The 14862-nt window shown below is 38.5% G+C and overlaps 1 protein-coding gene across 2 annotated transcripts in view; it reads right to left on the bottom strand.

Moving 5' to 3' along the window:
• LOC108708040 (small G protein signaling modulator 2) overlaps nucleotides 1-14862 on the bottom strand; it is a 182540-nt gene that overhangs the window by 38788 nt on the left and 128890 nt on the right. For both annotated transcript variants that reach the window (XM_018246316.2, XM_041581838.1), the window contains exons 4-9: nucleotides 10991-11152; nucleotides 9327-9394; nucleotides 6556-6701; nucleotides 2544-2678; nucleotides 2110-2234; nucleotides 7-74 (exon numbers count right to left, since the gene is read on the bottom strand). In XM_018246316.2, the coding sequence (XP_018101805.1) occupies nucleotides 7-74; nucleotides 2110-2234; nucleotides 2544-2678; nucleotides 6556-6701; nucleotides 9327-9394; nucleotides 10991-11152 (704 nt within the window). The remainder of the gene's footprint in view (nucleotides 1-6; nucleotides 75-2109; nucleotides 2235-2543; nucleotides 2679-6555; nucleotides 6702-9326; nucleotides 9395-10990; nucleotides 11153-14862) is intronic.

The following is a 14862-nucleotide window of genomic DNA, read 5'->3' as shown; positions in this document are numbered from 1 at the left end:
ACTTACGCTGCTGGTGGCAGTGAATGCAGACAATCTGGCTGATTGGCACAATCAAGGCATAATCCCAAAACACACTGGGAAAAGAGGAATACGAGTACAAGAATTGTGTCATGGCAAATAAAGAAAAGATACAATGTAAATGACGGATTCTTGATAAAAACCTTACTGCAGGGTTTTGATTGAACAATTAGAATTGTCCAACCTTTGCATGTAATACCCACCAGGGAGACAAATAATGTTCCTGAAATTCTGATGAATCCAAAGGTAGATTAAACACCTATGTATCCTTTTGGATCCCCCATTCTATATTTGATAAATCATCCCCAGCAGCTTGCTTGAGTAACTATAAAATACATAATATAAATAAGCTGCAGATGCAGCCATTCAAGCTGAACTGGGCAATAGGACACATGTTTACATAGCAGATAACTTATAGGATCTGCAGAATACAATGGTTTGAGTATGTCATTTAAAGCTTTCCACGGAACGGTTTATATGTTGTTTCTGTATAAAAAGCTACATACTTCCAATGTATATGGTGTTACATGTTCTTTAATATCGAAACTGCATTGTTAGTTCTAATAGAAAATGAGTTGTTTGTCAAGGATATCGACTGCAATATTGTGTTGGTCCATTAATTAACTGAGGAATGCTGGTTACAGCGGGTGCTTTAAAAGAACATGTGCAAAGGGATTTGTTCTCATTTGTATGTACAACAACGCAACCAAAGTCTGAGTACTACTACAGATGGTGAGCACACAGCAAAAATTCCCTAGTTCACACAGGGCATTGTATGAAAACAGTAAAAGAAGATTAAACCTAATCAGGCATTGCAAGTGATAGCTCATACCCACATCCCCCAAAAAAGCTTGTTTCTAGAGGCAGAGCATTCCAGAATTCAGAAAGGGGATATGATCTTTGTCTGCAAACTAGAGATCATTTAATTGGGAAATGGGATTATCATTCTTAAGGGGCTGATCTTTTCAATCAGTTTCTTTATTCAAAAGAATGAGTTTAAAACAGGACATATACCCAATAGTACATGTGCTCTTCTTGCAGAGAGCTAAAGGTTGACCTGTTAGATTTGGATTAGCACAATGAATCAGAGAAGTGGCACTCAAGAGGTATGTATTGTTTATATATACACAAGAGAGACTGCCATGTAATGGAGAGAACATGATGCCAGGTCAAGGACAATGAGCAATCTAGCCTGGCATCCAAGCACTGGGATATAGTGTTTTAGTGATCAGTAGATTAGTAGTTTTTGTTTTGTTTCATAAGTAGATGTGGATTACTGGTCTTCTAAGAAATTCAAATTTTAAGCAACGGTCATAAAAGGTAATTACAAGTTGAATCGAGAGGCATAAAGTCTTAAAGCACTCAAAGTATAATTACAAGGAGCAGTTTAAAGAAAATGGAATTTATTTTCCAAGCAAAACATTGAGCAATAACGAATGTAATAGGAAATTAGTTCTTTGATAAAAACAGTGGAGAAAAATCTATTATTACCTATAACAATATTTAAAGGGGAGAGTTTTCAGCATATGTTATACTTGCATGCAGGGACGGAACTAGCAGGGGTGCGGCGAGTGCGGCTTGCATCCGGGCCTGCACCCACTCAGGGTGAACGAATCCTGCATAAGAATTGCATCCGGAGGTGCATGGCCTGCACCAGGGCCTGGGAACTACTGTATTAGCTGCTTGTAGGGTGAAATCCATTACCTGGTGTCCATGGCACTATTTAAATTTCCTTTCTGGCAAACAGGGATTTCATGGCAGGGATCACAGCCATTTCTTCCACAGGACAAGATCAATAATACTCTAGGGCTGTTGGACTATTTCAGTTCAAGTACCCCATAGAGGTCGAACGTTTAGTTAGACACTGCCTTAACTCATGACAAGGTTACATATATAGAAATTTATCACTTATCCTGCCATACTTTCAAGAATATCTAAGACATCATATAAGTTCTGGCTCCGCTGATCTAGGGGCATGTGAAACAGTGCAGCCTATTTTTGTACTTGGCATACTGCTTTGGATGTCACAAATGCCAACCCTTGTAAAAATGGGGTTACATAATCAGATAAGAAGCGGTGGCTGGACATTACCTCTTTTCAAGCTCTGAGTCCCCCAGATTTCCATTTAGCAGCTGGTTTGGAGTCCATTTTAAGGTCAGGTTCTCACCACACTGGTGCAATGAAAGATACCCAGGAATTGCTTCTTTGTCTTCTTTCTATTTGAAGGAAAAGGTAAAAAGTTATCTATTATCCCATTACTTTATACTATCTGCAATCACATTTAGTTGAACAAAAATTTGGTGCTAGTGCTGCTCTGTTATGTACATAGAACACACACACACACACAAATAATGGCTGGTATAGATTTGAACAAGCACACGAGCCAGCAATGTTCAGGTTATTTATCAATGTTCTTATTTGTTTTTTTCCTCAAATTAAAATGCCTTTCTTCTTTTGCATTCTCCCATATAAGCAGATTAGTGTAGCCTTATGTCTATGTTCATCACAAGAATGAAGCCACTTACTGGCTGTACTAGAACATTATTTTTCCCATACAGAAGGTGCGTTCTAGAATTCTGGTGAAGAGATTCAACATATTCTCTAGCTGAGGCAGCAAACTTATCCTCTGACATGCTACCGCTGGAATGGCGTTTTTTGATCTAAGAGAAGATAAAAAGAAAAAAATACTTAATCACATGTATTGGTTAAATATGTCTATGTTCCTGAGCAGAATCCCACACAATGAATTCACATCCTAGATACAGTATAATAGGTATTAAAAGAAAATCTAAAAATAAAAAGTAATATACAATGTCCTGTCATTTGTGACTACAGTATATAAATATGTATATACTCTTCTGCACAATTATTTTGTGTTGCAGAGTTTCATTACAAGGCATGTACTGTATATAACAGTAAAGAAAGCTCTGTAAATAATAAAAGGATGATATTGTAGCTACATGTATGGTGCTGAACTGAAGGGAATAAACTGAAACATAACTGGAAGAAACTACAAAACTATTCAGTGCATCCATTTGCTCCCAGATAAGGGTCCCAGGTGGCTTCCTATAAGGTATCAGGCAGTTACTGTAGGCAACATGCTGGTGTGTGCCCTTATTGGATTTGCCACTTAGATCCATAACATATTGTATTGCTTGTAATACAGGTGAAAGAAGGAAGGGATTATTTGCGGCTCTATCCCAAAACAAGTAAAGTAATGCTGACTATACAAAATTATTTGTTCGGATGAGTAAAACGCTGACCTCTAAGTATTTACAAACAAAGTAGCCGTGGCTCACCCAATGAACAGGTTGACATGGGTGCATAACCCCCAGGTCCGTCTCCTTCGGGCACAAATTGAACGGCAAAGTGAAACATGTGTGATTCGCACTCACCGGTATCAAATGGTGGCTTAGGTGCAGCGCCCCCGAACCCATAGCTTGGGGTGAAGGTGCAGACAACTATAGAAATCAATTAAAACAACCTCATCCTAACGTGTTTCGCATCTAGAGATATGTAATCACAGGCACCATGTTTACGTATCTCTAGATACGAAACACAATAGGACAAGGTTGTTTTAATTCATGGAATAAAATCGAGTTTTACCACATCGGTGTGCCTCAGGGGTGCGTGCTCATTTCTACAGTTGTCTGAAAATAGCATTATACTTCTGAAAATAGCATTATACCTTACAAAAGACAACACAGTTTGGAACAGATGAAGAGGTTATGTTCTGATTTAATATAACAAATTTTTTGCATCAACCAAAAAGTCAGATCTAACGTCCCTTTGATTGTACTTCAGCTACTCATTACTATTTTCCATGGACGACACTTCTACACTGAGTGCAGTTGAAGATATACAGTATGAAGGGTTTCTAAATCAATTATACATATTGTAGCTGGCGCTATATTTTTATTGATCTATTGGGCAAAGATGAATAAAGTCCCATCAGCCTTCATGCGTGCTACAAAGGATTGCCCTAATCTAATCTTGTTGCAAGTTCAGCAACAAATCCTCCCAGCACTGCATTTTCCCAAACAGAAACCTACTACACATTTGGCTTCAGTATCCAGGCCAGCCATGATAGCCAACTAGCATTACTATTTTTAAATGTTTAAACACAGGAGATGCCAAGTTGATTAGAATAATATTTACTTTCAGTTTTAAACATGTTATATTTGTGTTTACAACCCCATTTTGAGTTTTGATCACTCAAGCACATTAGGAAATAATATTATCTGGCATCTTAAAACTGCATCTTTCTCTCCTTCTCATTGAAGATTTGTTTGTGCTTTAGATCCAGTTCAGATCCTCCCTGACATTATATGGTGCCCTCCATTCCTGCCAGCTTCTGCTGTTTATCAGGTTGGAAATGCATTTGGTAAATATTTTATGGAAAAGAAAAAGCCTTTGGTGTAATTCAAATTTACCAGATAATACACCACATTCCTGCATGTTCCTCTGATCTACTAAATGCTGAACAGTGCACTTGCCTATTGACCATAGCAAAGCAGTGCTAAACTGAATGCCCAGGGATGCAAATGAGTGACTTCAACTATAACATCCAACATCAATAGAATAGGCATTAGAAACAAATTCTATGGTTTTCCATCCACCCATGGCTACTGTCATAGGCAAGTAATGTATGGTGTGGCTTGATGGCAGGAAAGGCCACAAAGTGACACTATAGTACCTAACACTACACACAAGTCTACTAGTTAATCCACATTTCAACACTGTTCTATTTTCCTTCCCATTAACCAGAAACAGAAAATCTTAGGCAGTCAAGCTGTTGTGAACTATAAGCTTAGCCATTCCTGCAGAAGTGGTGCGGAGATTCTGATAGTTGTAGTTCCACAATAGTTTGGTTACATAGGTTGCCTTTCCTTATATTATTATTATTATTATTAACATTATTATTATTAACATTTATTTATTTAGCACCTGCATATTTCGCAGCACTGTATTACTGTATATATATTATGTTATACTCTATGCATGTTTCCTTCTAGTGCAACCTAAATCTTTTCTCTAAATTCTCTAGACTTGCATTATTCCACATTACAATCCGACCCTACCACACCCATATTCCAATTCTTGTAAACGGTGTTTGGTGATGTCTTCTGTTATAATCGGAGCTTAGTGATGTAATTTTTATCACATGATTCACTGAAACTTGTGCATTATAATAAATAATGTATCCCCTCAAGATATGAGGATATTAGAAGTCACATCGGAGTTCCATGACCTGTGTAAAAACACTTCGGCCTTGTGCTTTTATATAGTCATGGAACTCCTCAGTAACTTATAATATCCTTATATTTTACAATAGGAGGTACTTTATTCCCTATATTATTGACAAGTATTTATAAAGCAGCAACATAATCAGAAGTGTTGTACAATACTGTCTGGAAACATAAATCATAAAAATCAAATAAAAGAGGTAAAGACTGCCCTGTTCAATTTGCTTTAATATTATCTGGCAAAAATGTCCCTACATAATGGTCTCCTACTTATCTGTGTACTGTATAAGAGACATGTTTGAAATGACCATGTGTATTTTTCACCAGTGTTGAACTTGTAAACCTTGAACTCCATTTATAGTGTTGCATATGGCCTCCTTGTGATGGAGTAGGGTGTGAGGACCCTGGATACCTCCTTGTGCTGGAGGAGGATGTGAGACCCTGTGAACACCTCCTTATGTTGGAGGAAGGTGTGGTGCTATCAGAAGACGAGCCAGGCTAGAAGCTGTTGAATTGGTATCCTTGAAGGGGAAAGTGAAAAGGGCTTGGAGAGATCCTAAATATTCCAGAGTGTGGAAGCCACCCTGAATGGTGAGAACCCCAAAGAGAGGGCAAAAGTTCTGTGTGTGTGATTTTTAAATGGAACTGTGTTTCTGTGACAATGTTGCGAAAAGTTTGCTATTAAACCTGTGTTTTTTTTTTTACCTGAAGACCCAATATCACTGTGTTTCTGCTCCTGATCCTATACTAGGCCTGCCTACCATTGCTAATTTCCTCCAAAAACTATGTGTACAGATAGACAGCTTGTCACAACTGGTAATTGTCTACCTCAACTAAACATGGAGTAGCTTTAATTTCCCTGTTTGCCCTTTTTAGGTTAGAAAATATCAAAAACTATCATGAAAACAATTTGCAAAAAGGATGTTCCATACAAGCCCTATTCATTGTCCTCAATTTTAAAAAAAAACACTATGTAAATAGCAATGCACAAAAATGCATATTTAAAAACTCCGATGTAAATCAGCGGGTATTTTATCCACAACTCAGCATTTTTCTAGAATTCCAGTGTAACTGTTGGCACAAGCAAAGTGGTGCCCACTGCAACTTCTTCTTGAAACATCAATATGGATGCAGATTAGTGACCATTTCGGTTAGTTGTGCACAAGTTGCTGCTGTTGTTTTTTTCTGCTGGATTTGTGTACAAATAGTGTCACTTCCAGCATCACTTTTTTACAGAAATGAAGAAGCACTTTTGGTTTTACATCCCACCATCAGGAGACAGTCTACTTACACTTAGAGCGGGCCGTTTGCAGGGTGAATCTTGCCGGCTGTGAGCCCCATGGATTCTGTGCCGTTGCACCAGTTCATCAGCAGAGGGATCTGTCCAGTAATGATCAGCAGTTTTAAGCTTTGTGTATTCCAACGCACAGGGCCCCACTGCAAGCAGAAAGTGTTCAACAGAAACATTATGAGGCTGGGCACTAAAGCATAGTTTATCTATTCATGCAGTGTAACCTAATAAAGAGAAAATGAACACAATATTTTAGTACAGTTTATCTTTCTGAAGCATTATAATAGTGGCTATGCCAGATTTAAGAAACAGTTAGCTTTAATATGCCAAAACCATTGTCTAAATATCCATCCTACCTTCATGGCATGATGGAGGGGATTCTCTTCAATTTAAGGCCCTCATTTTAATCTACGGGATCCACAATGTTTTAATTAAGACCCAGTTGGCTCTAATCTCTATATAAGAGAGCAGGGAGGGGTGCTCCAGCCCACAAAATATGAAATACTAACACTGACAAAAAAATAAAGGTGAGTATGTATTTGTAAAATGAGTACTCAGTGACCCCCCTTTATTTGCTTTGACATATAGTTAGCATCATATACTTTATATTTGTATTTATAGTGCAAATATGTAAGTTACACATATCTATTCTCACCTTACAGCTAACCGCTCCAGCTATTTAATACATAGTTCCCCCTCTAACGATATACTTCTAATGATATATATATATGCATTTATATACATGAATGGTGCTGTCTATAAAGGTTTCTCTAGAAATTCTGTGTTGAATCTGGGCAGAAAGATGCAGACTATCCAAACAAGACAGAAATATCTTTCTCCAAGGTTAAGTATCAGGTTTTTCTGTTTAAGTTATTTAAGCTCTATATGAAATACCTTAGGAATGGTATATGTTTTGTCACATTTCAATAAGTTACATCTGTATGATTATATCTGTCTTGGAACTCTTACAAGGGACTACTATGTGTTGTGGACTTTTCATATCAAGAATGGATTTTACACTAAGTGATAAAATATGGACTTTATGTAAACTGTTGCTTTATGCATTTCCAGAAATTGTTTTAGTATTTATGGCTGTTTATCCAGGCTCATATTAGGTACATGTGGTATAATTTACTGTATATCCACTGGGGACAGTATCACCATTCAGAATACATCTCCTATTCATCTCTGTGGCATTTATCACAAAAGCAACCAAAATGTGTGATGCACATGAATGTCCTTATGCACGTTTAATGAGTTTTAGATAAAAAACACTGTCTCTATTTTGTTATCGTTCACTAAATATGCTGACTAGAAAGAGGCCAGAGGGAGTATACCTTGAAATGTTCCACTAATTACTATTGTGCCTAGTTCTGTATCAGCTGAGCATATAGATGCCACTTATTCTGGCCACTTGATGGTGCTGTAATACTGGGGTGTGCCAAACCTGGTCTTGGGTAGAAATGCATGAAAAGAAATGGCAAATAATGATATAATACTGTATATATTTCTTACAAGTACCTGAAATTGGAAGTCTTCCTCCACTACAGTTATATGAGCACTATGTAGGGATTGTGGGAAGTTTGGATGGACATTATCTTTAAAGGGCCCATTACAAAAGAAATTAAAATGCTTCTAATTATGTTAGTCAAAGGGGCAAATTCACTAACCTCCGGAAATTCGGCAGCGACGGCATCGCTCACATCGCCACACTTCGCCAGGCGAAAATTCGCCAGGACAACGCCAATTCACTAAAATGCGAAGTTGTGTCCAGGGTGCTGAACGATGGCGAAGTTTCGCTAGAGCTAATTCGGCAAGCAAAGCGAAGTTGCACTAGCGTTGGCTAATTTGCATACTGCGGGAAGTTAAATTTCAATGGACGTATATGTTGCAGCAAATACATTACACTACATAAGCCCAGGGAACCTTAATAAAATAAAATAGAGTTGTTATATTGCCCTACACATGAGCCCAGTGTATAGTTTATGTGCCATATGTTAGGAAACGTAGGGGGGAAGCCGGGTACCCTAAAAAAAATTATGATCTTTTGCAGCCTATCACCCTGAAAAACTGAAAAGTCACCAGCGTTTTTTGGGAAACATTTTCAATTTTTTTTGGAGAAACTCCTGTCTACTCTATTGCACTTCGCCTGGTCTGAGGTGGCGATGCAAGTCTGGCGCAAGAGGTAATATTCAGTAAAATCCACATCATAGTGAATTTGCATACTTACAGTATGTCCATTCGCCAGGGCGAAAATTCGCCTGGCGTTAGAGTGTGAAGTAGCGCTACAGTCTATTTCCTTCGCTAGCAAATTTTCGCCAGCGTTAATAACTTCGCCCTTTAGTTAATTTGCCCCATAGTGTTCACATACACAAAAATGCAGTATGACTGTTAGCATGATATTTTAATGTAGACACAACAGCTATACCTGATGTTAGGGTTTTTGATGGAAGTTCATGGACTTTGTATTATCTAAAGCTCTTTTGCACACAATAGTGAACACAGCAGAGCTGCCTGCAAACTCACTGCAATACAAAACTTAATTTGGCCCTCCATGAAAACACGTGTACATGCACAAGACTGTAATTACAGTTTGCCAATTCAAATCCATTGAATCTTTGTGTTATTGGTCCTTTAAGGCAGCATATTGGCCATCCCTGGCATTCATCATTCATTTGCACTGGGCTCTAACACATCTAAAACTAAACCTGGATGACGATCTGCAGAGTGCAGTGCAGCTGATCAATTTAACAGATACAAAGTGATCTTACCCAAAAGTGCAGCCAAAATGGGCCCACAAACAGGATCAGACATTAAAGATTCCTTCTCGTAGTATTTACTGAGGATTAAAAAGACACAACAAAATCACTTTCAAGTCTTTGATCTCACACAATGACAGCAGTTACAGGAAATGTTTCCTTGGCTGGACGTCTACTAATAACCCCATTATAATGCCTGTTGGAAATCTGGAAACCTAGAAAAAAATGTTCATGTATATATGAAGTGACACCATGTGACCTCTCCTCCCCACAACACTATGCTAGTAAAACACATACAGTATATAAATGTTGTACATTACAGGCCCAAACAGACTTTTTAAAATAAGCACATGTAGATTTGGTTGGTCAAATAACAACATATCCATTGTTCTTCCCATTGGACCAAGGGAATATTTACTAGTCCGTTCTTCACCCTCAATGACCCTGCTCCCTGAAAGTTGATCCCATTGCTCACAGGTGTATGTGCTCCTTATACTGCAGATACTGCTCCTACAACCATAGTAAATGAGCCTTTAAAGAGGCAGTATACATCTAGTTAAACGTGTTCAATGAATAGGGCTTGTGCTGAACATAATTCTCCAGAGTCCGCAACTCTCCATTCATTTCCAGGCCCAGTTTTAGAATCGGGGCGCCCCTAGATCGTCTCTGCTCATCTCCCCCTCTCAGTCCGCATCCCCCTCCCCTTCTGCTTCCCCTTCCGCGTCTCTCTCCCCGTCCCTCCCCTTCCCCCTCAGCATCTCTCTCCCCGTCTGCCTTCCCTTCTGCTTCCCCATCAGCTTCTGCTTCCCCCTCAGCATCTCTCTCCCCTTACTCCTCAGTGTCTCTCTCCCCTCCCAGTCTGCCTCCCCTTCTGCTTCCCCATTCACGTCTCTCTCTCCCCTTCCCCTCCACCTCCCCTTCTGCTTCCCCCTCTGCGTTTCTCTCCCTTTCTGCCTCCCCTTCTGCCTCCCTCTCAGCATCTCTCTCCCCTCCCCTCCCCGTCTGCTTCCTCATCATCTTCTGCTTCCCCCTAAGCGTCTCTCCTCTCCCCATCCGCCTCCCCTTCTGCTTCCCCCTCCGCTTCTGCTTCCCCTTCCGCCTCTCTCTCCCCTTCCCCTCCGCCTCCCCTTCTGCTTCCCCCTCCACATCTCTCACCCCTTCTGCTTCCCCCTTATCTTCTGCTTCCCCCTCAGCATCCGCGTCTCTCTCCCCATCCGCGTCCCCCTCCCCTTGTTTGTGCGCATATATATATACGCATATCTTGAATATACAAAATTATGCATGTGCAACTGACTTTAATTCACAAATCACAGCCTGTTTATTTCTATGGGATTTTGAAAGGCATATTTTTTATATGCTTTCACTTTCACCCAATGTAGATGATAAATACTCTTTTAAAAATCCCATAGAAATTATTGGAGCTTGGTGGAATTTAACTCTAGAGGACTGGTGATCTCTAACTTTACTTTTTGATAAATATACCCCATAGAGTAGCTACTATTTCCCTGTTTGCAAGAGAAAAAAAAAGATTTTTCATGATTGAAACAATAGTCAAAAAGTATGTTCAGCATAAACCCTATTCATTGAATTTATTTTGAATGAAGGGGTATACTTCTCTTTTAAGTCATTTGCTACAACAATTTTATACACAAAATATATGACAAATCAGTGCTTACCTGCAGTTATCCACAATGTATTGCACAATTTTGTCCAGTACTTTTTCTATGAGGGCCGTACGCACCCATATGTGCTTAAGAGCTTGTGGCGTGAGGGTGACTGTTCTTCCTGTTGTTGAGTTCTGCCTTTTCAAAGATTCTTGACCATTGGAGAGGTTCTTCCTAGGCGAATAAGAGTTCCAAAAAGTCTCAGTTTCTTAGTTTCTGCACATAATATTAGCCTTAATTATTTTAAGGTTGCATGAAAACCAGAAGTGCCTTTATTAGATTTATTGCGGAACGCAATCCACCTAAGCAAGTGTGCTGGCTGAAAACTGAACAAATTTACATAATTCTGACATATATGGCACAGTGTTACAAAGATTTTGTCATACAGAACAAATATATTGTGAATTAAAAGGCAAAAAACATCATTCTGAGTTTGACCTTCTAGATTACTAACTTACTAACTGTAAGTTTGTGAACATTCAAAAGGTTATTTAGAATAGTTATAGGTTAGATCTTGATTTGAAGCTTGCCATATCTATCTCTATATAATACAGGTTATCCCCTCAGAAGTCTGCCAATATATAATGTAGCTATATGTCTCACAACCTTGCTGTTATATACAGTAATGTCACCATATCCTTCAAATCCTTGCCACTATACAATTCAGCTATATCTCTCAGAACCCTGCTGTTATACAATGTCACCAAATCCTTCAAAACCCTGCCACTATATTATATATATATATATATATATATATATATATATATATATATATATATATATATATATATATATATAACTAATAAATGTATATTGACAAGAAGCCTGTTAAATAATTCAGCTATACCTCTCAGAACACTGCCATTATAGAATGCCACCATATCCCTCAAATCTTGCCACTATATAATTATGCTATATCTCAGAGAAGTTTGATGCGTTATAATTCACCTATATCTCTCAGAACCTGCCGTTATATAATGCCACCATATCGCTTAAAATCCTGCCACTATACTTCAGTTGTGCTCACAAGTCTGCCACTATAATGCTGCCATACTGCTCAGAAGCCAGCCACTATATTATGCTACTGTATAATTTACCTATATATAGATCAGAAACATGCCACAATATAACACAAGTTCTTGCAAACCTGTCTGGGAATCCTAAAATAATACTGCATTTTTCTTACCTCACTTTTATTTTGTTGGGCCAGTAAAGATGGAGTGTGCATTATTGCACCATAATATACAGTCACACTCCTTTGAGCTCAGTGGAGATCTGTGTCTTACAGAGCTGATGAATAATCAGGACATTGTCATAAAACCAGCAGATAAGGGGGGTGCCCTGGTAGTTATGAATAAACAATACTACAGAGAAGAGATTTATGCCCAATTGTCTCAGGCAGATGTGTACACAAAGGTAAATTCAAGTCCCCTTTCCTCTATCCAACAGTGTATAATGACCAAAGTATACGAAGCGTTTGATAATGGCATTATCGATGAGGATCTTAAAGGTTACTTGATAAAGGATAATCCAATAACACCAGTGTTGTACACTTTACCAAAGATTCATAAGAATTTGGAGAAACCCCCAGGTCGCCCAATAGTTGCTGGAACTGACTCTGTATTAAGCCCTATTGCCATTTACCTTGACACTATGTTGCAACCTCTGGTGAAAAACACCAAATCTTTTGTTAAGGATACAACACATTTACTTAACAAACTCAATAACATAGTCCTCCCAGATCATGAAATATTTTTGGTTAGTTTCGATGTGGCCAGCCTTTATACATCTATTTCGCATGAGTCAGGTGTTAATGCCATTCGTCACCATTTGGATACTACCGAATTTTCCGCTTTACAAAAATTATTTCTTTTGGATTTACTAGAAATTGTACTTCACCAGAATTACTTCCTCTTTGAGGATTCCTTTTATATACAACAACGCGGCACTGCCATGGGCAGTAATGTCGCTCCTACTTATGCGAATTTGTATATGGCCCACCTAGAGGAGACTAAGGTATACACACACCCATTGTACCTACAGCATTGTATGTTATACTTACGCTATATAGATGACCTTTTGGTCATTTGGGATGGTACACTTGGAAGTTTACGTGAATTTCATACATTTCTAAACAATATGGAAGTAACATTAGAATTCACAAGTGTTGTTGATAAAATGTCTCTCAGCTTTTTGGATGTCCCAAATTACCAGAAATGGCCCCGTGTTAGATACAAATCTGTTCAGGAAAGAAACAGATAGAAATAACCTCCTACATTACAGCAGTTTCCATCCTGACTCGCTCAAGGCCTCTTTACCCTTAACTCAATATATGAGATTGAAACGGATTGTGAGCAAGGAGGCTGATTACAAAAGAGGTGAGAATGAGATGACAGATCGATTCAAACAAAGGGACTATCCAGAAGAAGTGTTGAGGTCTAACCTGGGCAAAAATACAAAACAAAAGCAGGGAGGAACTACTGACTCCTGTTAAAAGGGATAATAGGCAGAATGAAAGATTGGCCTTTGTCAGTAATTATTCCACCGCCAGCAGACAAGTGGGCAATATCATTCGCAAACACTGGCACTTACTGCAGTCATGCCATCCAGACATTGCAGCTTTTCAAGATCAGCCACTATTATCATACAAACGTGGTAAAAGCTTGAAAGACCAATTGGTTAGGGCAGATATTGGAAGCACAAAGGGCCATAAACAACGGTTCTTACAAAATCCAAAATTCGGCACATTTCCCTGTTTACACTGTGTTCAATGTAATTCTGTTATAAAGGGCAACTCATTTTTCCATCCCCACTCAGGTAAAAAATATTCGATAAAGAACTATTACACTTGTGAATCAACATACGTGATTTATTTGTTAAAATGCCCATGTGGCCTACTTTATATAGGCGAAACCACACAAAAAATTCGTGACCGTATTTGTAAGCACAAATCCACTATTCGCAGAGAAATCACAGCACTACCAGTCCCGGCACACTTTCATGCAGCCAGGCACTCTGTAAGCCAACTTAAATTTCAGATCATTGACTCTGTGGACGAACCAAGAAGGGGTGGTGATAGACTCATGATGCTTAAAAAGCTTGAAATGCAATGGATCCACAAGTTGGACACTATATGGCCCAGGGGTCTGAACAGGGAATATACACCTGCTATGTTTATGTTTCGGTAGGTGACTAAGTCCTCTACATACAGTATGATATGGTGTAGAATTATGAATCATGTATAGACATATATGTATACTTAATTTTTTCTTTTTCCTTCCTTTTAAGGTTACTAGTATTAAACACACTGAGTGCTGACATCATTACCAACATACTATCATGTGTCTCAGGAAGGTGCTGAGTGCAGTATGTGGAATGGGTCACTCTGGCGTCTCAGGTAAATACTAATTATGACCTTTATATTATAAGATTTTCTCAAAGATTTTTCAAAAAAATTTTTCAAAAAATTTTTTCAAAAATGTTTTTTTCAACTGTTTTTTTCAACTGTTTTCTTCGATTTATTTTTTTCGATTTTTCTCGATTTTTCTCCTTTTTCTCAATATGCTCTACATTAATGATTTTAGAATGTTTTTAATGTGTATTTACAGGTTTTTGAATCACTAAGGTTACTCCTCACGTTGTTTATAATGAACTTTGGACTCTGAAATTTCATGGACTTGGATCGCACTTTAAATGGTTTAATATGTACACCTGGATAGTGATGTCATTTATTAGGAAGGGGAGGAGACTTTATCCACACCCCCTCCTCACACTTTAAAAGGTTGATTGCATGATTGTTACACCAGGCTTGACAAAGGGCCCGAGTGGTCCGAAACGTTGCCCTTGTCTGTATGTATTTGGGTGAATAAATATAACACTTTTTT

Source organism: Xenopus laevis, chromosome 2L (assembly GCF_017654675.1).
Source record: "Xenopus laevis strain J_2021 chromosome 2L, Xenopus_laevis_v10.1, whole genome shotgun sequence".
In the NCBI taxonomy this organism is placed as follows: Eukaryota; Metazoa; Chordata; class Amphibia; order Anura; family Pipidae; genus Xenopus; species Xenopus laevis.
The sequence above is the reverse complement of the archived record's forward strand: the minus strand, read 5'-3'. Positions and strand labels throughout refer to the sequence as shown.